We start from the raw sequence: 22,258 nt of genomic DNA, 5'->3' as shown, positions 1-22,258 counted from the left end.
TGCGACTCAGTCGATGCTCCAGCTCCATTTCACTCTCATTCAGCACAAAAGCAGATAAAATGCTGATGCAGTGACACGTTTTACACGTGCCCTTAAAAATATAATACTGACTATTCACTTTTTCAACTCTAATGGAGTTTAGAACTTAAACTTTAAGAACCTGGTTTCTAAGGGCTTTATTCAGAGTCAAAGACTTTATGTGAGTATGTACAGGAAAATTGTGAGTCTCCATCGTTGGAGTGCGTAGCTGTTCAGGATGATTGAGCTTCCTATAAGGTAAGGTGAGGTGAGGCGAGGTAAGGTGAGGTAAGGTAAGGTAAGGTAAGGTAAGGTAATCCTTTATTCGTCCCCAATGGGGAAATTTGCATTGTTACAGCAGCAGATATGAAGATATAAAAAATATATAAGTATAAAAATATACAAAAGACACACCAAGAATGCACAAAAACACAAACACACAACAGTATTAAAGTGACCAAACTGCATTATTGCACTGTTCCCTTGAGATGGGGGGTTACCAACGATTTATTGTCCAATTTAGTACCAGAGATTTATTGTCCAGTTAAGTGGTGGGGTCTGCTGGGAGCAGTGCTGGTTGTACAGTCTCACAGCAGCAGGGAGGAAGGACATGCGATACCGCTCCTTCACACACGTGGGGTGGAGCAGCCTGTCACTAAAGATCATGAAGAAAAATAGACTGCCAGATTCTTCTTGAGTAGAAACGCCCAAGACGTTTTTTTTTCTGGCAGTTAGGAATTCACACAAATTAATGAACATACTTGTCATGGATGGTTTGGAGACAGATGCAAATGCGGGGACTTTTATTAATTGTGAAACACATGAGAACAAGGGCTAGAGCTATGTAACAAAAACACAAACTAGACACGCACGGAATCAAGATAAACATGGCACAGATGGAACGATAAACAAGAAGTGCTATACAAACGTGATTTAAGTACTTGTGCACATTGTGCATGAACGTGGTTCAGGTGTTCTACAAGATGTAGGTGATTTTATCACGCTTTTAATCTGATAAGCTAACTCGATTCACTCTCCTGTAAAGAAAACATGACCACAGTTTGAAGGATAATCTGACCAAGCACTTATCTGCTATGCTTACAGAGAAACTTTAAGTTCATTCATCATTTTATTCCTAAACAGTTGAGTCCTGGAGATAAACAGTGTCTCTGATTAAGATCCTCTGATGTCCGAATAGCAAGTCTGAAGTCTGTAGTTACGTCTGAGGTCTGAATAGTGATGTGTGTGATTTCATGATTAAATCATGACTGCGCTCTCAACTCAGCTCTGAGTACACCTCCAAATCTTTAATAAAGTGCCCTAAAAAAGTGCACACTTACTCACTGTGTGCAGTTTTAATAACTGTTTGAACATAAAACATTTTTTCTTTTCTATAGAGTAAGTTAAATTCTTCTGCTGGGATTCGTCCTCGACTGTGTGGTGATTATTTGTATGAAAATAACTGAAATATTTTCCATTAAAATAACACGCTTCTCACCTCGCAGTGTGACTTTGTTTCTCACACACACACACACACACACACACACACATGTCAGCATTAACAAAACCATACACACATTGTTGCATATGGTGGTGCATACTTGGCACAAACACACACCAACATGATGCGTATGTGTGGGTGAGATGAGTGACATTAGCCATGCAATTGTGAGTTCAAACGTGTGTGTGGGTGTGTGTTGATGAGTTTCTGTGGAATCTGATTGCCTTCTGAGGAAATGTTGGAAGTGTTCCACACCATACCTGAGGGTTGTTAGAAAAGGTGACATAGACCACTTCTTTAAAAACACCTCCCCCAGGATTGTATTACAACATACACCATACTGTAGTACATTAAAAAAGTAAACAGAATTGAGAAGACAAGCTAAGGAGTCATTTAAAAAGTATTTAATTTTTTTAAAAACATTAATATATGTAAAAAAAAGTCCCAGCTGATTGTTGCCTGCTATGTATTTTGAGAGTGTTTGTTTGAGGTAATATGTCTGATTTGGCGTTTTGATAAAAAAAAAATTGCGTGACAAAAGAGGTTTTGTTCTTTTTCTTCCTGCAGGAAGTTCTCACAATTTTCTTTTGTCTCAAACTAAAACCAAACACAGGGCAATAAAATCTAGATGACATTTAAAAAGATGTGTCAGAGAAGTGCTGCCTCCAGGGCTTTTAAGGTATATATATTTTAAACTTTTTATACTATAGATCACACCTTCTTGAAAATTCCCAAACCATAAGACTGATCTGATCCTAGTGAACCTAACACTCTGGATTTGCTGCCTGTCCAGTGTAAAATCTGTGGCGTCTGATACGCTCTGAGTTTAAAATTAAATAATTGGTAGTTAGGAATTTTTGAACTTTTTGAGCATTTAGAACTTTTTTCAAACATTTGGAAAGGTTTTAACATTACTGGCTAGCTAGATTAGGTTACTCCTTTTCAGTGACATGATAACAGGTGAAGGTAAATGTGTCTTTTAGGAAAATTTTATGTGCGTGTGTGTATATACAGTCAGGTACGGAAGTATTTGGACAGTGACGGAGGTTTTGTGATTTTGCCTTTGTACACCACCACAATGGATTTGAAATAAAACAATCAAGGTGTGATTGAAGTGTAGACTTTCAGCTTTATTTTAAGAGGTTCCACAAAAATATGGCACTTACCATTTAGGAATTACAGCCATTTTAAGCAAAGTACTTCCATTTTCAGGGGCTCAAAGGCATTTGGACAATTGACTGACAAGAAGGTAATTGACCAGGTGCGGTCCATTCCCTCGTTACTTCAAGACAAATGAAGCAGATAAAAGGTCTGGAGTTGATTTCAGGTATTGAGTTGGCATTTGGCAGCTGTTCGACTGGAGCTACCAATATGAAGTCCAAGGAGATCTCAATGCAAGTGAAAGAGGCCATCATTAGGATTGAAAAAACAAAAGAATCCTATCAGAGAGATTGGAAAAACTTTAAGAGTGGCCAAATCAACAATTCTGTACATTCTTATAAGAAAGAAAGCACTGGTAAGCTCATGCACTGCTGCATATGGTGGTGCATACTTGGCACAAACAACATGATGTGTATGTGTAGGTGAGATGCGTGTGTGTGTGTGTGTTTCCGTGGGATCTGACTGCAGGCTGATACAGAAAATAAAAGTAGTAAATGTAAATATATGTATATATATATATATATATATATATATATATATATACATTACAAAAATAGTCCCAGCTGATCATAGTCTGCTTTTATGTCTTTTGAAAGTATATGTTTGAGGTAATATATCTGATTTGGCATTTTGATAATGATTGCATTTTATCCCTTGACGGAAGAGATTCTGTTCTTTTTCTTCATTTACTTCCTGCAGGAAGTTCTCACACTTTTCTGTTGTCTCAAACATAACCCAAAACGAAACAGGGTTTAAACTGCAGTCCAAAAAAATCAAGACGACATTTAAAAAGACGTGTCAGAGAACTGATGATTAACCTTACGGCTTTTACATTTTTTTGGAAACATTTGGAAAGGTTTTAACATTATTGGCTAGCTACATTAGGTTACTCCTTTTCAGTCACATGATAACAGGTAAAGGTAAATGTGTCTTTTAGGAAAGTTTTATGTGTGTATATATATATATATATATATATATATATATGCCGTGGAGATCAAAATTAGAGAACAACCTACAATTTCCTAAATTTCAAGGTCACTGCTTAGTTTTGTAAAGCATATTTCATAAGTTATATATATTTTGAAGCACAGAATAAAAAACTCCAATGAGATTTGAAAAAGAACACTGATCAAAATTAGAGAACACTTTCAGATCCCTCCCAGTTATTGGTGTTAATCTGGCAACTGGTGCTAATTTCTTTAATTATCTGACAAACCCTATTTAACTGGCAGCCTAACTTTCCAGTTTTCACTGACTTTGCAAGAAGGTTGAGCCGTTCTAAAGTGACTGAAACCCTCCGGCAGCAGGTTGTCCAGATGAAGGCCAAAGGGATGACCCTTTCAGTCATAGCAAGAGAAGTTGGTCATTCCAAATCTTTGATTTCTAGAATATTGCATCTTTACAACATCACAAACTCATTCAAGTCCCCCAAGAAGCCTGGTCATCCACGAAAGACAAATGAAGAAAGGACAGGATAATACGGAGAATCTCAATGGGCAATCGGTTCAACACTGCAGCTGGGATTGCTCGCCACTTCAGCGCTGAACAGAGTAAGGATCTGTCTCGTCATACAGTGTCTCAACGTTTAAGAGAATTTGGACTGAAAGCCCACTCTGCAGTGACCAAACCTCTCATTAGCAGAAAGAATCAAAAGGCTAGACTAACCTTTGCTGAGGAGCATGTTGTGTGGACAGAGGAGAACTGGTCCAAAGTTCACTTTAGTGATGAAAGCAAGTTTAATTTATTTGGGTCCGATGGGAAACATTATGTTCGTCGTCAAACTGGGGAAAGACTGAACCCACTGTGTGTAAAGAAGTCAGTGAAAGGTGGAGGGGGAAGTGTCATGGTTTGGGGGATGTTTTCTGCAGCAGGAGTTGAGCAACTTGTACAGCTACATGGCAGAGTGAATGCAAATGTTTATCAGACCCTTCTTCGACAACATGCGGTTCCTTCCCTGCGTTCATCACCCAAACAGCCAGCAATTTTCATGCACGACAGTGCCCTCTGTCACACAGCAAAATGGGTAAAGCAGTTCCTTGAAGCTGAAAACATTGAAATAATGAAATGGCCAGCCCAGAGTCCTGATCTAAACCCAACAGAAAACCTCTGGAAAATCCTTGTCGACAAAGTTATGGCCAAGAAACCCACTACAGTCACCGAACTGGAAGAAGAGTGGACCAAAATCACACCAGAGCAGTGTGAGAGACTAGTGACGTCCTGTGGCCGCAGATGTGCTGAAGTCATTCAAAGCAAGGGCCTGTACAATTCCTCCTAATTGTTGACTGTTGTAACCTTCAGAAATTTTAGTTGTTATCTTTCTCTGTGCTACAGTCATTGCTGTTCTCTAATTTTGATCATTGTGTTTTCTACAAAATAAAGGTTTTTGTTGAAGTGCCTTGGTTATTTTGTAAAACACTGTTCTATTAGCATGGTATAGCCACAACAAAAATTCCTTCAAATGTTGAGCAATGAAGATTACATTATTCCTGAAACAAGTGTTTATAAATTGTTCTCTAATTTTGATCTCCACTGTATGTGTGTATATATATATATATATATATATATATATATATAATATATATATATATATATATATAATATATATATATATATATATATGTGTATATATAAAATTAGAATTAGATGTGATCGTAGTATTATAATAATAATAATAATAATAATAATAATAATACCCACACAGAGTCATTCAGATTTGTGTACTTTATTGACAATTTTATTGGAGAGAAATGAAACTCAGAGATTGCTTCATTACTTTTAATTACTTTTTGTAGATTGCCACAACATCTCGCCATCATTCTCGACAGCCAGAATGCCGTCGTTTTTCAAAGTCAAACGGCACATTTTGACATTGGATCAGTGGGTGTTGGTCTGCCACACAGCTGAGTCTGGATTATACATGACAAGGTTGCAGTCTCCCTGCATGATCAGCCGTCGAGCATTCGTATTGCCAGCAGTGTTAGACTGCCAAACTGGCCTCCAGCCGTAGACTACAAAGTTCCCGTCCTCCTAAAACAAGACATGGGAGATCATCTTATGAACAGTGAACAGCAGCAAACAAACCAAAGGTTAATGAAATGGCACAGGCTATCTCTCCTAGCTTTTCTGTAACATTTGTTTCAGAGTTTGTTACCTGAAAGACTGCCTTGTACTCTCGGTTGTTGGATAACAGGTAGTCTCCCTTCTTAAGCTCATCGTGGACAAGAAGTTCCTGCTCATGGTTCTGAAAAGGAAAGACAGAGATAATGCAGAGTGAAAACCACAAAAAAAATCCACACATCTCAGTTCCTCTTGAATGTCTCCAGTCGACATGTCTGTCTCTTATGCAAATTATCTACCATTTAATGGCTATGCCTTTTTCAGAATTTTTCCAAAATCACTTCTTTAATTCTATTTCACTTTCAAGATATTAATCTTCAGATCAAGATATTAATCTCCAGATCAAAATATTAATCTTCAGTGGTATTTTGTGTGGAGATTACACTGCATAAATCAAATTTCTGTCTAAATAGCACACTTAACATCAGACTGCAATTTATTCATTACATTTTACTGATTTCATCTCTGCCAGTTTACAGTAAAAAACACTCCAAAATAATTGCAACAGCTATTAACTTTCACCAAACACTTCACTTAACAATCAGACAGGAAATTTAGGTAAGGTTAATAATTAAGTTTGAATAGTTTTACACACCTGCACAATGACAGCAACACAGACACAACTTTGTGAAGATGCTCTGGTGATGATTGTTGTTATATGGTCAAGCAGTGTCTCAATTTGAGGAGTTTTTATAAACAAGAACACCCCCTTACTCTCATTGGTTGCTGTGAAGACACGATCAATAGGATATAGTTCACCAACCTGAGAGACTGTACTCTCTGCATTTTAAATAATAAATTACTCATTCAGTTTTCATAACCAGCTCTATTGCTTTATTGATGACTTAACAGTAGTTGTGCTATGCTTCAGCTCTTAGGCTTTTTGCTTGTGGGTTTAGCTTGATGTCGAAGGGCAAACCGGAGGCCCTGGTCCAGATTTTGCAGGTTCAATTACATGTGTCTGTTAGCATGGACTGTGCCAACCATGCTTACCATCATCCACAACTGAGTTTGATGGAGAACGAGCTGCATTGTGTTCTAGGTGTCTCACTGGCGCAGGGAAGCCCTGTGAATGATAATGTGAATAATAGCACTTAAAATTGACTGGCGCAGCTCCAGCAGGGAAGAAGTCAGACAAACTGATTGTTGCAAAGGTGCTGTGCTGAAAGTCATTGAGGCTTTCAGTCCACCCATTCTACTGTCCATGTTTGTCTACGGAGATTGCGTATGTTTGATTTTATGCACCTGTTAGCAGTGGGTGTGGCTGAAATAGCTGAACCCAGTTGGCTATATAGTGTAGACTGTGATACAGATGCTCATTCCGCTGGATTTTACCACTTGCTATGAATCATTCTAAGTATTTCGCAGACAAACACACACACACACACACACATACACACATATTGGTTTTTACGTCTTAAGAGGACTTTGCTTGCCAAACCAGTTGAAACGTGGTTTAAAGGGACCCACCTTTCCCTTCAAGTCAAGTCAAGTCATGTGTAGTTTATTGTCATTTCAGCCATATACAAGTACACAGTGAAACGAAACAACGTTTCTCCAGGACCAAGGTGCCACATAAGACAACACAGAACAACACAGAACTACGGGGACTACATAAATTACATAAATTAAACGTAAAGTGCACAAGTGCAAACATGTGCAGACAGCACAAGACAGAACAGACAGTACATAACTACGACGCCGACCAGTACACAGTCCTGTTGAAAGTGATAAAGTGACAGTATTGCAAATATTACAGCTGAGGTAGTGTAAACAGTGTAAACATAGAAGTAGCAGCAATAATAAGACATGTGCAAAACATGTGCAGTGCATGTGCATAGAGGATGTTCCATTGTGTGTATATATATGTATGTATGTATGCGTGAGTTCCTTTGGACCAGTTCAGTTGTGTGTGTATATATGTGTGTGTGTGTGTGTGTGTGTGTGTGTTCCTTCAGTCCAGTTCTAGGTATTTAGGAGTCTGATGGCATGAGGGAAGAAACTGTTGCAGTCTGGTTGTGAGGGCCCGAATGCTCCGGTACCGTTTACCAGATGGCAGGAGTGTGAAGAGTGTGCGTGAGGGGTGTGTGGGATCATCCACAATGCTGGTGGCTTTGCGGATGCAGCGAGAGGTGTAAATGTCTGTGATGGAGGGAAGAGAGACCCCGATGATCTTCTCAGCTGTCCTCACTATCCGCTGCAGGGTCTTGCGATCTGAAACAGTGCAATTCCCAAACCAGGCAGTGATGCAGCTGCTCAGGATGCTCTCGATAGTCCCTCTGTAGAACGTGGTGAGGATGGAGGGTGGAAGATGTTCTTTCCTCAGCCTTCGCAGAAAGTACAGGCGCTGCTGGGCTTTCTTTGTTATGGAGCTGGCGTTGAGCGACCAGGCGAGGTTCTCCGCCAGGTGAACACCAAGAAACTTGGTGCTCTTGACGATCTCCAAGGAGGAGCCATCGATGTTCAGCGGAGAGTGGTCATTCTGTGCTCTTCTGAAGTCAACAACCATCTCTTTAGTTTTGTCCACATTCAGAGACAGGTTGTTGGCTTGGCACCAGTCCGTTAGCCGCTGCACCTCCTCTCTGTATGCTGACTCGTCATTCTTGCTGATGAGACCCACCACGGTCGTGTCATCGGCGAACTTGATATGATTCGAGCTGTGCATTGCTACACAGTCGTGAGTCAGCAGAGTGAACAGCAGTGGACTGAGCACACAGCCCTGTGGGGCCCCAGTGCTCAGTGTGGTGGTGTTGGAGATGCTGTTCCCGATCCGGACTGACTGAGGTCTCCCAGTCAGGAAGTCCAGGATCCAGTTGCAGAGGGAGGTGTTCAGGCCCAGCAGGTTCAGCTTTCCGATCAAGTGCTGAGGAATGATTGTGTTGAATGCTGAACTGAAGTCTTTGAACAGCATTCTAACATAAGTGTCTTTATTGTCCAGGTGGGTGAGGGCCAGATGGAGGGTGGTGGTGATGGCATCATCTGTTGAGCGGTTGGGGCGGTAAGCGATTTGCAGGGGGTCCAGTGAGGGAGGCAGCAGGGTCTTGACGTGCCTCATGACGAGCCTCTCGAAGCACTTCATGATGATGGGTGTAAGTGCAACGGGACGGTAGTCATTGAGGCAGGACACTGAAGACTTCTTTGGCACAGGGACGATGGTGGTGGCCTTGAAGCAGGTCGGGACAACGGTGCTGCACAGAGAGGTGTTGAAGATGTCCGTGAAAACATCTGCCAACTGGTCTGCACATCCCCTGAGCACCCTGCCAGGAATGTTGTCTGGTCCAGCAGCCTTCCGTGGGTTGACTCTGTGTAGAGTCTTCCTCACGTCAGCCGTGGTTAGACACAGCACCTGGTCATTGGGAGAAGGGGTGGTCTTCCTCGCCGTCACGCCGTTCTGTGCCTCGAACCAAGCGTAGAAGTTGTTCAGCGCATCTGGGAGGGAGGCATCACTGTCACAGGCAGATGGTGATGACCTGTAGTCGGTGATGTTCTGGATGCCTTGCCACATGCGCCGGGTGTCTCTGCTGGTCTTGAAGTGGTCGTGGATTCTCTGGCTGTGTGCGCGCTTCGCCTCTCTGATGGCCCGGGACAGTTTGGCCCTTGCTGTTCTTAGGGCCACCTTATCGCCTGCTCTGAAGGTGGAGTCTCGAGTCCTCAGAAACGCATGCACCTCTGCAGTCATCCACGGCTTCTGGTTGGAGCGTGAGGTGATGGTCTTGGAGGCGGTGACGTCATCAATGCACTTGCTAATATAGCTGGTCACTGATGTCGCGTATTCCTCCAAGTCGGTGAAGTCGCCGTCAGTTGCCACTTCCCTGAACATGTGCCAGTCAGTGTGTTCAAAACAGTCCTGAAGAGCAGAGATGGCTCCTGCTGGCCAGGTTTTTACCTGTCTCATCCGGAGGTGGGATGGTAGCTGTGATGCGGGACTTCCTTGACGCACAAGAGCAGAGAGAGAAACGTTATCTTCTGGAGCTACAGAATCTACGTGAGTCCATCTTGCAAGAGAAATTCAACATCTCTCCAGAAACCTACCGTCAGCGGTTCCGTGCTGCTTTTACTCCAGCTGGGGAATCACCAACTGAGACCTACCATCAGTTGCGGAACTTGTACTGTCGTTGGGTGAGGCCTGAGCTGCATACAAAGGAGGAAATCGGTGAGACAATTGTCTTAGAACAGCTACTCCGTGTTCTTCCACATGAGATCAGAGTGTGGGTGAAGGAACATGAGCCCACCACTGGACTTTATGCTGCAAAACTGGCTCAGCAGTACATCAATGCTCACTGTGGAAGTCAGCGCTCTCAACCCATGAAAGGTAACTTTAAAAATGCTCCCAGTAGCTTTGAGGGACCTCAGGGTGGCTTAAACGTAATTCATGGACAGAAAGTAGCTCCTGAAAAAAGACTTGTCTGTTTTTATTGTCAACAACCAGGCCACAAAGCGACAGTGTGTCCAGTTCGTAAATCCAAACTAACTGGCTTTTGCTATGTTCCAGGAGAGGAGGACATTGAGGAGGACAATGCACATAGGACACAATATGTTCAAGTGACTGTAAATGGACAATGTTTAAATGCTCTGTTGGACACTGGTAGCTCGGTATCATTACTTAAAAGAAGTCATATGCCACATGTTCCATTTGTTAAGCTGGTCACTGTACAATGTGTTCATGGGGATGTAAAGCAGTACCCTCAGACAGATGTTAATGTATGTGTACAAGATCAGATTTATATGTTGAATGTGGCTATTGTGGACGATTTACCTGCTGACATGATTTTGGGGAGAGATTTGCCAGTGCTTACGGAACTGTTACAATCGGGGAAAGACTGTGTAAATACTTCTGCCAATGTTGCTTGTCCTGTTGTGACACGGGCCCAGGTTAAAGCAGGTCTGCAGCCATTGCCAGACTTCCACCATAGTCTGTTGCAAGGTGGGACTAAAGGCCCCAGAAAGACACGTCGTCAACGACGACTAGAGAAAGGTCTCGGTGCCCCGGCTCCTAAGATCCAAACTGAGGGTCTTGAAGTTCATGGCTGGAAGGTCCCGGAGAATATTGCAAAATTACAGAGAGCTGATGTATCCTTAAAACTACTGTTTGATAAAGCGTTTAAGGGGAACCAAGCTGACTTGTGTGGGGAAAAGTATGTAGTCATTAATGATGTACTGTATATGCAAACCCCTGAATTCACCCGTTTGGTTGTACCTACATGTTGCCGTCCTGTTGTTTTACACCTAGCACACAGTGTTCCCTGGGCAGGTCATATGGCACTTCATAAAACATATGCTCGCATAAGCTCACGATTTATTTGGCCCTCCATGTACACTGATGTTCAGAATTACTGCACCACATGCCCCACATGCCAAAAAACCAGTGCTGTGCGTTGACAGGATAGGGCACCCTTACGTTCTCTACCTGTGATATCTGTCCCTTTCCAGCATATCGCCATGGACATTGTGGGACCCCTGGAGAAGAGCAGTGCCGGGCATCAATACATCCTGGTCATCAGCGATTATGCAACAAGGTATCCTGAGGCGTTTCCTCTTCGGTCCATTACTACACCCAAGATTATCAATGCTCTCGTCCAGCTATTCTCTAGGGTGGGGATACCAGAGGAAATCCTCACAGACCAGGGGACTAATTTCACGTCACAGCTGATGAAGCTTTTACATCGGCAGCTAGGAATTACTGCAATCAAGACCAGCCCTTATCACCCACAAACTGACGGACTAGTGGAAAGGTTTAATCAAACACTAAAGAACATGCTTCGCAAGTTCGTGTCTGATACTGGAAGGGACTGGGACAAGTGGCTGCCATTTCTGCTGTTCGCCTACAGGGAGGTACCCCAAGCATCGACGGGCTTTTCCCCATTTGAGCTTCTGTATGGATGGGAGGTCCAAGGCCCGCTAGACCTCCTGCGGAAGAGCTGGGAGGCCACGGCCTCGGATAAGGCAACAAAGACAGAGAAAGGCATTGTCCAGTACATCTTGGAGATGAGAGACCGCCTGGAGAGGTACCGGGAGATGGCCCAAGAGAATCTTCAGTTTGAACGTTGCATATCTTGTCTTTGTGGTGTTTTCGATTGAATATGGGTCAACAAGGATTTGCAGGTCATTGTATTCTGTTTTTATTTACATTTTACACAACATCCCAACTTCATTGGAATCGGGGTTTGTACATGGTCACATAGGATTTAGTATTTATTGGGTTATGACTGATCTATGACAGCTGGGCATGAAATGAGCTGCTGTTTGAGTTCTACCTGGGTCCTAGGTGAGCTAATATAACTTTTGTTATTTTATATATTTTGTTAGAACTGTGTGTCAAAAGATTCTATTTAATACCTCAGGAAACAACTTAATTATTATTTTTTCCATATAAAAGCCAGTGTCAGAGTTAGGTGTTAACTTTAAGAATAATATGTATGAAGCGTTAGATGAGGAAAACAAGCTTATTCTCTCTCTCTCTCTCTCTCTCTCTCTCTCTCTCTCACACACACACACACACACACAGCTCCATCTACTGTCCCATCCTAACTGGAGCACTATTTTCATTAATAAGGTGTGTAATTGTTTAAAAAGTGATGCGGTTATGTTGTACATGTAATATTTGTATAACATGTATTTTAATAATTCATTCACCTACTAAGTATGAACAACTCTTTACACTTTACACATCCACAATGCTTTCATGGAGAATAGAGTTTTGGTGGTCTAATCAGTCTACCACATTGTGACCTTTTGACCTGTTCTTCCTTGTCCACAGTTAGTGTTACAGGTCTTTTCACTGGTGTCAGTGCGGGTGATTGCACTGGAGTACCACTATCTGCAGGTTCACTGTTTAGTGAAGAAAATTCCTCTAAATCTAGAGAGTGTGGTTGTGGAAAAGTCATTTCTCTGGTTTTCAGCAGGTGTTGCCGGTTTCTCCTTAAGGTGTTTCCATCAGGCGTTTGAATCACATATGATCTGGGTTTTTCATGACTCCTCAACACAATTGCTGGTTGCCAGTTGTTTCTGACTTTTACTTTCACTTTCTCTCTGTCTGCTATAAGTGGTAATTGTTTTGCTCCACAATCAAAGTAACGTTTTTGTTTCAGCTGCCTGCCCTTGATGCTCTTATGCACATTTCTGTAAAGTTGTGGTCTCAACAGCTGTGCTGATGTAGGCAGTTTTGTTTTCAGTCTTCAACCCATGAGCAGCTGTGCAGGAGATAGTTTCACACCATCCAAAGGAGCATTTCTGTACTCCAATAGAGCAGTATAAGGATCTCTTTGGCTCTCCTGTGCTTTCTTTAACAGTGTAACCATTCCCCCCTCTCTTTCATAAGATTCATAATATTCACTTTAAATAATAACCACACAGATGGGGTTTTTGAAATTATTATTGAAAATTAGAAAATGGCATGAACAATAAGGGCAAAAAAAACAAACAAACAAAAGAAATCAGCAGGCTCAAAAACTTGTATAAATGGACCCATTTGGAGCAAAAGGTGTGAATTATGGATGACAAGTAAACCTGCACATTGTCCAGTGTGAGACCCAAATGTCTTTTGATGAATGACTAGGGTACTTATCGTTGATTGATGATGACGTTGACGATGATGATGAAGATACAAAGGTCAATGAGAAACCACTGGTTGTCCAAACGAACCACCATCCACCATGTGCTTCCAGGCCAACATTTCTGACTTGAGCGTATAATCCCAAGGAGTCCACGATAGGGTGTGAAGTAGCAATCTTAGCACAAGAATGCTTCCAGTATTCACACAATGAGAATACCAGTAGTAAAACTACCAATATAAAAGAGTGGAGTGGAGTGGAGTGGAGTGGAGTGACTTGTGGCCAAGTGTGGTGACCCATACTCGGAATTTGTGCTCTGCATCGGAGCAGTGGGCAGCCTTTTTTTGCTGCAGTTTTGGGGTTCGGTGCCTTGCTCAAGGGTCTCACCTCAGTCGTGGTATTGAGGGTGGTTTTGACCTGAGACTCGAACCCACAACCTTCAGGTTCAGGGTTCGGACCTGAGATTCAAACCCACAACCTTCAGGTTCACCTTCGGGTTGCAAGTCCGACTCTCTATCCATTAGGCCACGACTGCCCCCTCACGACTGAGTCCTTCTAGAATACAAACTGAGGGTTAGCATGTTAACAAACACATTCAACATGAAGCAAACATGAGAAACAAATTACAAATCATATATAAAGTCAACTGGAAAAAAAAACCCGAGAAAAAACCAAACAGATAAACACTTACATTGATTGAGCTTGAAACACACACATTTCTCAATCTGGACTCTTCAGCATTGCAGATAGCATAAGAAGAAGGCCATGCTTCCTCCTAACCAAACATTACTCTCCCTCTAATACTACACCTGTAGTTAAGTTAGAGGAGAAGAGCAGCTTAGTGCCCCTAGAGGGCTGTAGTAGACCTGCAACCTACTGTAGACCCATAGTAACAGCACTATGGGCAGTTACAACAGGTTCTTTACTGTCTGGACTGTTCGTTCACTTTGTCCATTTGACTGCGGAAATCCAAGACTGGAGGTGGTATGTACAAACTCCCAGTTTTCTGTAAATGCTCCAAATTCTGCACCTGAGAATCGTGGACCATTGTCCGACACCACTTCATCCGGGATCCCATGTCTCGCAAAGATGGATTTGAGAGCTGTCACAACATGTCTGCTTGTTGTCTGTGTGAGTTTGGCAATCTCCGGAAACTTAGAAAAGTAATCCACACACAGTAGATATTCACCTCTGTCAAAGTGGAACAAGTCTACTCCTACTTTCGCCCATGCTCTGTCTGGAATGTCATGGCAGATGAGTGGCTCTTTGGTGTTACTCCATCTGAAAGTATTACAGATAGCACACTTCAACACATCATCCTCAATTTGCTTTGCCATGCTGGGCCAGAACATGACATCTCTTGCCCTCTCCTTACATTTAACAATACCGAGATGAGATTCATGAACTCTTGCTAACATGTCTGCTCTCAAGCTTTGTGGAACAACAATTCGCCAGTTCTTGAAGAGTAACCCGTCGGAACAGGTAAGTTCTTCTCTGAAAGTCCAGTACTTTCTTATGTCTGCTGAAACCTGTTGTATGTCTGCAGGCCATCCTGACTGAACTACTTCCATGACCATTTGGAACGCTTCATCTTCTGCTGTTGCAGTTCTGAATGTATTCAGCTTCTCTTTTGAAATTGCCAAACAAACTGACAAAGAATGAACTTGTAACTCATCTTCCAGGAGTGGCTCGGATTGTTCTTTTAGGTAGGCTCGGCTCAGCATGTCTGCTATGTACAACTCTTTGCAAGGCTTGTAGCTGACATGTAAATCATAGAGCTGCAATCTCATCAGCATTCTCTGGAGTCTTGGAGGAGCTTTTTGGAGAGACTTTTTGAACACTGTCTCCAGGGGCTTATGATCCGTCTCCACTTGTACTGTCTTACCATAGACATACTGATGGAACTTTTCGCAGCCATAGACAATTTTTCTATTTGGGCATATCTTTTCTGACGCTCTGTAAGAGACCTTGAACCAAATGCCACCGGATGTCCTTCTTGCAGCAACACTGCTCTCAGACCTTCAGCGCTTGCATCCACTGACAGCATTACCTCTTTGTTGAAATCGAAGTACTCACAGGTGACTTCAGTCACTTCAGTCTTTCAAAGCTCTTCTGTTGTTTTTACTCCCAGTGCCAAGCTACATCACCCTCTAGAAGTTTCCGTAGCGGAGCACTGATGTCTGACATGTGTGGAACAAACTTGGCAAGTTACTGAAGCAGGCCTAAGAACCTCATTAGTGCAGCTTTGTCCGCTGGCTCTGGCATGTTCTGTATCACTCTGACTTTCTCTTTGTCTGGCTTCAACCCATCTGCAGTCAGAATGTGTCCAACATAGCTGACTTTGGTCGTCCTGATCTTGCATTTGTCTTTATTCAACTTTAGATTAATGTTTCTAATTCTATCTAGCAGTTGTCTTAGTCTCTTGTCATGTTGTTCCATGTCTTCACCCCACACCAGAATGTCATCCACTATGTTCACAACTCCATTTAAGTCTTCTAGTCTTTGTGCAATGCACTTTTGAAACACTTCTGGAGCTGACACTTTGCCAAATGGAAGACTCAAAAAAAATGGTATCTCCCAAAAGGAGTGTTGAAAATACGTAGTTTGGAGCTCTCTTCATCCAGCTGTACTTGCCAAAACCCATGATTGGCATCAAGAACTGAGAATACTTTGGCATTTGGCATCTCAGCTACTATTTGTTCGACTGTGCGCAATGGGTAGTGTTCTCTCTTTATGGCTTTGTTAAGATCTTTTGGATCGATGCAGATCCTGAGTTTCTTTGGCTTCACTACCGTAACCATACAATTAACCCGATCAGTGGGCTCGGTTTGCTTCACAATAACTCCAAGATCTTCCATTCGTTTCAGTTCCATTTTGACCCTGTCCTTTAGTGCTATGGGTACTTTCCGTGGTGCGTGAATGACTGGAGCGATATCTGGGTTGAGCTGTATACGGTGCAGTCCTGGTACGCATCCTAAACCAGTAAACACATCTTTGTATTCACTCAGAATGTCAGTTTGGTCTTTGTTCTCTACTTTGTAAACTCTTTTAATCAGTCCTAGTTTTGAGCATGCTTCTCTTCTTAGGATAGCTGGTGAGACCTCATCTACAATTTGGAATTCTAGCTCAAACTCATTTTCTTTGTAACCACATTTGAGCCTTGCCTTACCCTTTGGCTCCATCGTGTGGCCAGAATATGTAACTAACAAGCAGTTTGACTTCTTCAGTGGTGTTGTCTTGTTAGAGGCTTTTTCAAAGTCTTTATAGGACAACACGTTGCACTCTGCTCCTGTGTCTAGCTTAAAGGTAAGTATGCAGTTGTTTATTTTGAATTCTTGAGTCCATTTCTTGTTTTCACTTTCCATGGTAGAGACTGTATTTATTTGTGCCAGCCATTTGCTAGCTGTTTGCTCACTTCGTTTAATTTCAATGGTACCCATAAACAATTCAGCATTTTCTTGTTGTTCTATCTCATGGACTTTTTTCTCCAATTTTCTAGGTTTGCCTTTTTGTTTTGGTGTTTTGCACATGTGGCTAAAATGGTTCTTCCGTGAGCACTCATTACAAATTTTGCCATATGCCGGACACTTCCTTGGCTCATGTATATAACCACATCTCGTGCATTCTTCCTTCTCTTTCCCTGTGTGATTGATATTCGCCTGTCTGACAGTTGACTTGGTTTTCGTGATTTTGTTCACAACTACTTCTGCTTCTTCATGCAGCACTTTCATATGGCTTTGTGTTATTTCGTTGGCACGACAGATATCCACAGCCTTTGCTAGGTTCAGATCCGTTTCCCTGAGAAGCCTAGCTCTCAGAGTGTCATTGTTAACACCACAGACAATGCGATCTTTAATCAAGTCATCAGGTAATCATCCAAATTAACAGTCTTTCGCCTTATTTTTCAAGTCAGTCACGTATGCATCAATGGTTTCGTTCAGTCCCTGTGCTCTCGTGAAAAACATATGCCTCAGATACGTAATATTCTTTCTTGGCTCACAGTACTCTCTATACTTTTCTTTGAGCAATTCAAAATCATCCACATCATCATCAAAGTCCATGGTATTAAATACCTTTATTGCATGATCTCCAGCCATGTGAAGAAATGTCACGCACTTTACTTTGTCACTCTTCTCTGCAATGCCAGTTGCAATGAGATACAGGTCAAACTTTTGAATCCACGTTCGCCAGTTTTCCGCCAGATTTCCTTCGAAACACAAACTGTTAGGAGTCTTCTACTGCTCCATGGTTTTCTTCTGACACCATGTAATATTTGTATAACGTATATTTTAATAATTCACAGAGACACCAGGTTAACGTGACTGTCTGTTTTACTGAACCTTCTTATTCCCTGTTCAACAGGTTATATCCAAAACACATCTCTAGATGGAGAGCACCATCAACAGGTAAGGAGTAATAACACAATTACCATACATTACAGTACAGTTTGAAGGAAGACAGCTAGCTAGCAGCTAACTAGCAGTTAGCCTTAAGATTAAATCAATAACGAATTATGCAGCGTTGTAGATAAAAGTTAATCGAAGTGAAATTTACAAATTATATTTGGCATAGAGCTGAATCTTTATGTCACCATAAAAAAATTACACCTATTTCCCAATATATCAGCTTTCTAGCTAAGATGCTACTGAAGAGATTAGTTTAGCACAGTCAGCTGATACGAGTTAAAATCTACATTTAATCTATTTTTAGTGGTTTTTATGACAGTTTGTTGGCTTTGAATCATAACGTCTTTTTAGAAGCTGTAGGTCTTAAAAGGTGTGAAAAGTTCTGTTTATATTTTTGATCAATTTCTCAGTATTATTATCAGTATTATTACATATTTACACTAGCTCGCTGCTAGCTGAGGCTCAATTGCTTAGTTACACAAGATGGCGGTTAGTTACACAAGATGGCGGCTAGTTACACAAGATGGCGGCTAGTTACACACGATGTCGGCTAGTTACACAAGATGGCAGCTAGTCACACAAGATGGCGGCTAGTCACACAAGATGGCGGCTAGTCACACACGATGTCGGCTAGTCACACACGATGTCAGCTAGTTACACAAGATGGCGGCTAGTTACACACGATGGCGGTTAGTTACACAAATGGCGGCTAGTTACACATGATGGCGGTTAGTTACACAAGATGGCGGTTAGTTACACACGATGGCGGTTAGTTACACAAGATGGCGGCTAGTTACACAAGATGGCGGTTAGTTACACAGGATGGCGATTAGTTACACATGATGACGGCTAGTTACTCACGATGGCGGCTAGTTACACAAGATGGCGGCTAGTTACACACGATGGCGGCTAGTTACACACGAAGGCGGTTAGTTACACACGAAGGCGGTTAGTTACACACGAAGGCGTTTAGTTACACACGATGGTGGCTAGTTGCACAAGATGGCGGCTAGTTACACAAGATGGTTGCTAGTTACACACGATGGCATCTAGTTACACACGATGGCGTCTAGTTACACACGATGGCGTCTAGTTACACACGATGGCGGTTAGTTACACACAATGGTGGATAGTTACACAAGATGGCGGTTAGTTACACAAGATGGCGGTTAGTTACACATGATGGCAGTTAGTTACACACGATGGCGGCTAGTTACACAAGATGGCGGTTAGTTACACAAGATGGTGGTTAGTTACACACTATGGCGGTTAGTTACACTCTATGGTGGTTAGTTACACACGATGGCAGTTAGTTACACAAGATGACGGTTAGTTACACACGATGGCGGTTAGTTACACATGATGGCAGTTAGTTACACAAGATGATGGTTAGTTACACACGATGGCTCTTTATCACCAGGTTGAGCCTTTTAACCATTTTTTAATTTGTTTGATAACAGTATGCTTATTAACTGATGGGAAACCCATATGATATTTTTTTATATCGGTTTTATTTATTGTTCACAAGCCAATAAAATTTGTTACAATTTTTTTTACTTATTTCATATTTTGTGATGATAAAGATAATATAATTTGAGTCTCATTAGTAATTATGTCATTGAATCCAGCTATTCTGTTCAGTTCAATAAGATTTTATCGTATTTATAGATATTCTCTTTTCCTGGCAGAAGCCTGTGTATTTGCTGGAATGAAGAGAGAGGGAAGGGAGACGTCACCTCTGACCTCCAGACTGAACCAGACACAGAAGGGGGGAAAAGCGGAAAAGATGGTAGGAAATTTCATTCTCTTCAACTTAGGGGTAGTAAAACACACACATGACCAATTGTGTGAGTCATGAATAAACTATTTCAGATAACCAACCCTTTGTTTAAAACCAGCAAAATACGTTTTCAATGGGACAAACACTGATTTCATATTTAAATAAAGCAAAATAAAAATTGTGCAATGTATGGCAGCCTATTAGCTATAGCTATAAAGTAGATAAATACCTATAAAGTGATCACTCATTGTGGAGTGGTGCAACAACCTTTTAAATAGTTTTTTACTTTTATATTTTACTTTATCAATCTATCTTTTTTTGTATTTATTCATTTATTTCACATATATTTCATTTTTGTGATAATAAAGATTATATTTATAACGACGTGATTACAGATGTTGTTGAAATAATACAATTGTAAATCCAATGGAGCAGGAAAATGATCTTAAGGCAACACAGATTCAGAATCACTGAGAGCTTTGAAACACTTACTACTATTCATAAACCTAGAAGTATGAAAAAGATGAATATGAAAGATCCATTATCGATTATCCAGGATCGACGACTGGGTCAGAGCATCTCCAAAACAGCAGGTCTTGTGGGGTGTTCCCGGTATGCGGTGGTTAGTACCTACCAAAAGTGGTCCAAGGAAGGACAACCGGTGACTCAGCAACAGGGTCATGGACGCCCAAGGCTCACTGATGCGTGTGGGGAGTGAAGGCCCATCTGGTCTGATCCCACAGAAGAGCTGCTGTAGCACAAACTGCTGAAAAAGTTCAGGCTGCTCTGATAGAAAGGAGTCAGAACACACAGTACAGTGCAGCTTGCTGCGTATGGAGCTGTGTAGCTGCAGAGCGGTCAGAGAGCCCATGCTGACCCTGTCCACCACCCAAAGCTCCTACAATGGGCACGTGAGCATCAGAACTGGACCATGGAGCAATGGAAGAAGGTGGCCTGGTCTGATGAATCATGTTTTCTTTTACATCATGTGGACAGCTGAGTGCGTATGCCTCGTTTACCTGGGGAAGAGATGGCACCAGGATGCACTATGGGAAGAAGGCAAGCTGGCGGAGGCAGTGTGATGCTCTGGGCAATGTTCTGCTGGGAAACCTCGGGTCCTGGCATTCATGTGGATGTTACTTTGACACACACTCTCTCTTTCTTTCTCTCTCTCTCTGTCTCTGTGTCTCTCTGTAGGGCATCAGAGTTGCAGAATAAATTGATCCTCAGGTGTCAGGTTTCAGACTGTATTCTGCCTTTTGGCCACCTGATGGCGACCCTCAGGACTTTCTATTAGAGCTCCAGACTAGTTAATGTGTTTCAGCTGTGTCTCATTTTCCTGTGTACTTAAGTTGCCCTGTTTGTTAGAGTCTTTGCTCAGTCATTGCCTTGGTTTTGGCTTTGTGTAAGTCACTGCCCTGTTCTTCTGCTTTTTGTCACGTATGACTACCTTGCTAGTTTTTTTATGGACTGTGACTGATAAAATCCTCCCTTGGATCTTTGCCCTGTTTTTTATATTTTGTTGGAATTTTTGCCCTAGCTTTTGTGTTTTATTTTTGATGTCTTCTGAGCATTGCATTGTTTGAGTTTTTTGCTTGCCTGGTTTTTTCCCTTTTTTTTCCTTTTGGATTTTTTTGCCTTTTGCTACTAGTCACCCTGCTGACATTCCTTGTCATTTTTTGCCCTTCCCCTATTAAACCATTCTACCTACTCCTATACCAGCCTCTGCTTTTGGGTCCTCTTATCTGTGTTTAGCTCCATCAGTAGAGCATTAGACCTGTACCCAGAGATCCTGCGTTCAAATCCCACTCTGGTCCTGGCACTCAGTGTCTGCAGCTGCATGGTGGGAGGGGCTACATGTACGAATATCCAGTGGGGAAGTGTTTGGCTGTTATGTGTCAATCAGAACAGACCTCTGGGGTTTGATTACTCAGTGCTGATCTCTTCCTGTCTGAAGCTCCATTACACACCACAAACTCGTGCACGAGTCCTTTTCCTTACTGAACAGCAGGGGGTGGTGTTAGCTAAGCCTGATTACCTGCTTTTGGTTCTCTCACTCCCAGTGTGTGTGTTTTAAGATAATGGAACTGAATGCATGTGTCTAAACTGAATGCTTTTACCTTCGTTCTCTGATCCAATCAGCTGTTTTTATTTCCGAACAATTAAGTGCATTCCATAGTGTTTTTGAGTGTATTTACAGCTAAAATGTACATTTCAGTTTTGTGGTTACATCAAACTGTCAGATAGCAGCACTGGATTTAATACTGCTCCTCACTCCTCATGCTGATATCACGCCAGAAACATGCGTGTAAGTCCACGTTCAGAATTGTGAGTAACAGAGACATGCCAAACTCCGCCCCCTGTACACGTAACTCTCACATAACTTCTGAATAGCAAATGGAGTGGAAAATGGAGAACCCTACCTATGACATGGATCCATGTAGAACCCCTTCTGAGGAGTTAAGAACCCTTAACTATAACCTTTGAGGAACATTTTGGAATGAACTGGAATCAGGGTCCAAGACATTGAGAACTTTCTTAGTGTTCATCACTCTAGTCAGATCTTGATCTTGGAGCATCAGTGTTCACCCTTAGAACATTTGGAACCATTAAGAGATCTTTGGTTTTCCCTCTGTGTTGTACCCTTGGATGTTCTACGTAGAAACCTACAGTGTGTTTTCCCATCAGAAAGTAGAAGTAGAACCTTTTTAGGAGGCTAAGAACC

The 22,258-nt window shown here is 42.0% G+C and overlaps 1 protein-coding gene and 1 pseudogene across 1 annotated transcript; one reads left to right on the top strand and one right to left on the bottom strand.

Annotated features, from left to right (window-relative positions):
* Positions 1-5,401: 5,401 nt before the first annotated feature.
* Positions 5,402-5,917, bottom strand: LOC128318545 (B-type lectin plumieribetin-like; annotated as a pseudogene).
* Positions 5,918-9,703: 3,786 nt separating this feature from the next.
* LOC128318532 (uncharacterized) lies at positions 9,704-11,176 on the top strand. The gene has a single exon (XM_053234990.1). It carries the CDS (start codon positions 9,704-9,706, stop codon positions 11,174-11,176), a length of 1,473 nt encoding a protein of 490 aa, XP_053090965.1.
* The last annotated feature ends 11,082 nt before the right edge of the window (positions 11,177-22,258 follow it).

This window comes from Pangasianodon hypophthalmus, chromosome 6 (genome assembly GCF_027358585.1).
Source record: "Pangasianodon hypophthalmus isolate fPanHyp1 chromosome 6, fPanHyp1.pri, whole genome shotgun sequence".
In the NCBI taxonomy this organism is placed as follows: domain Eukaryota; kingdom Metazoa; phylum Chordata; class Actinopteri; order Siluriformes; family Pangasiidae; genus Pangasianodon; species Pangasianodon hypophthalmus.
This window is presented reverse-complemented; position numbering and strand designations above follow the sequence as displayed.

Bases quoted from the DNA above. Each gene is read 5' to 3' on its own strand.
- LOC128318532 (XM_053234990.1), top strand. From the start codon at position 9,704: ATGGTAGCTGTGATGCGGGACTTCCTTGACGCACAAGAGCAGAGAGAG.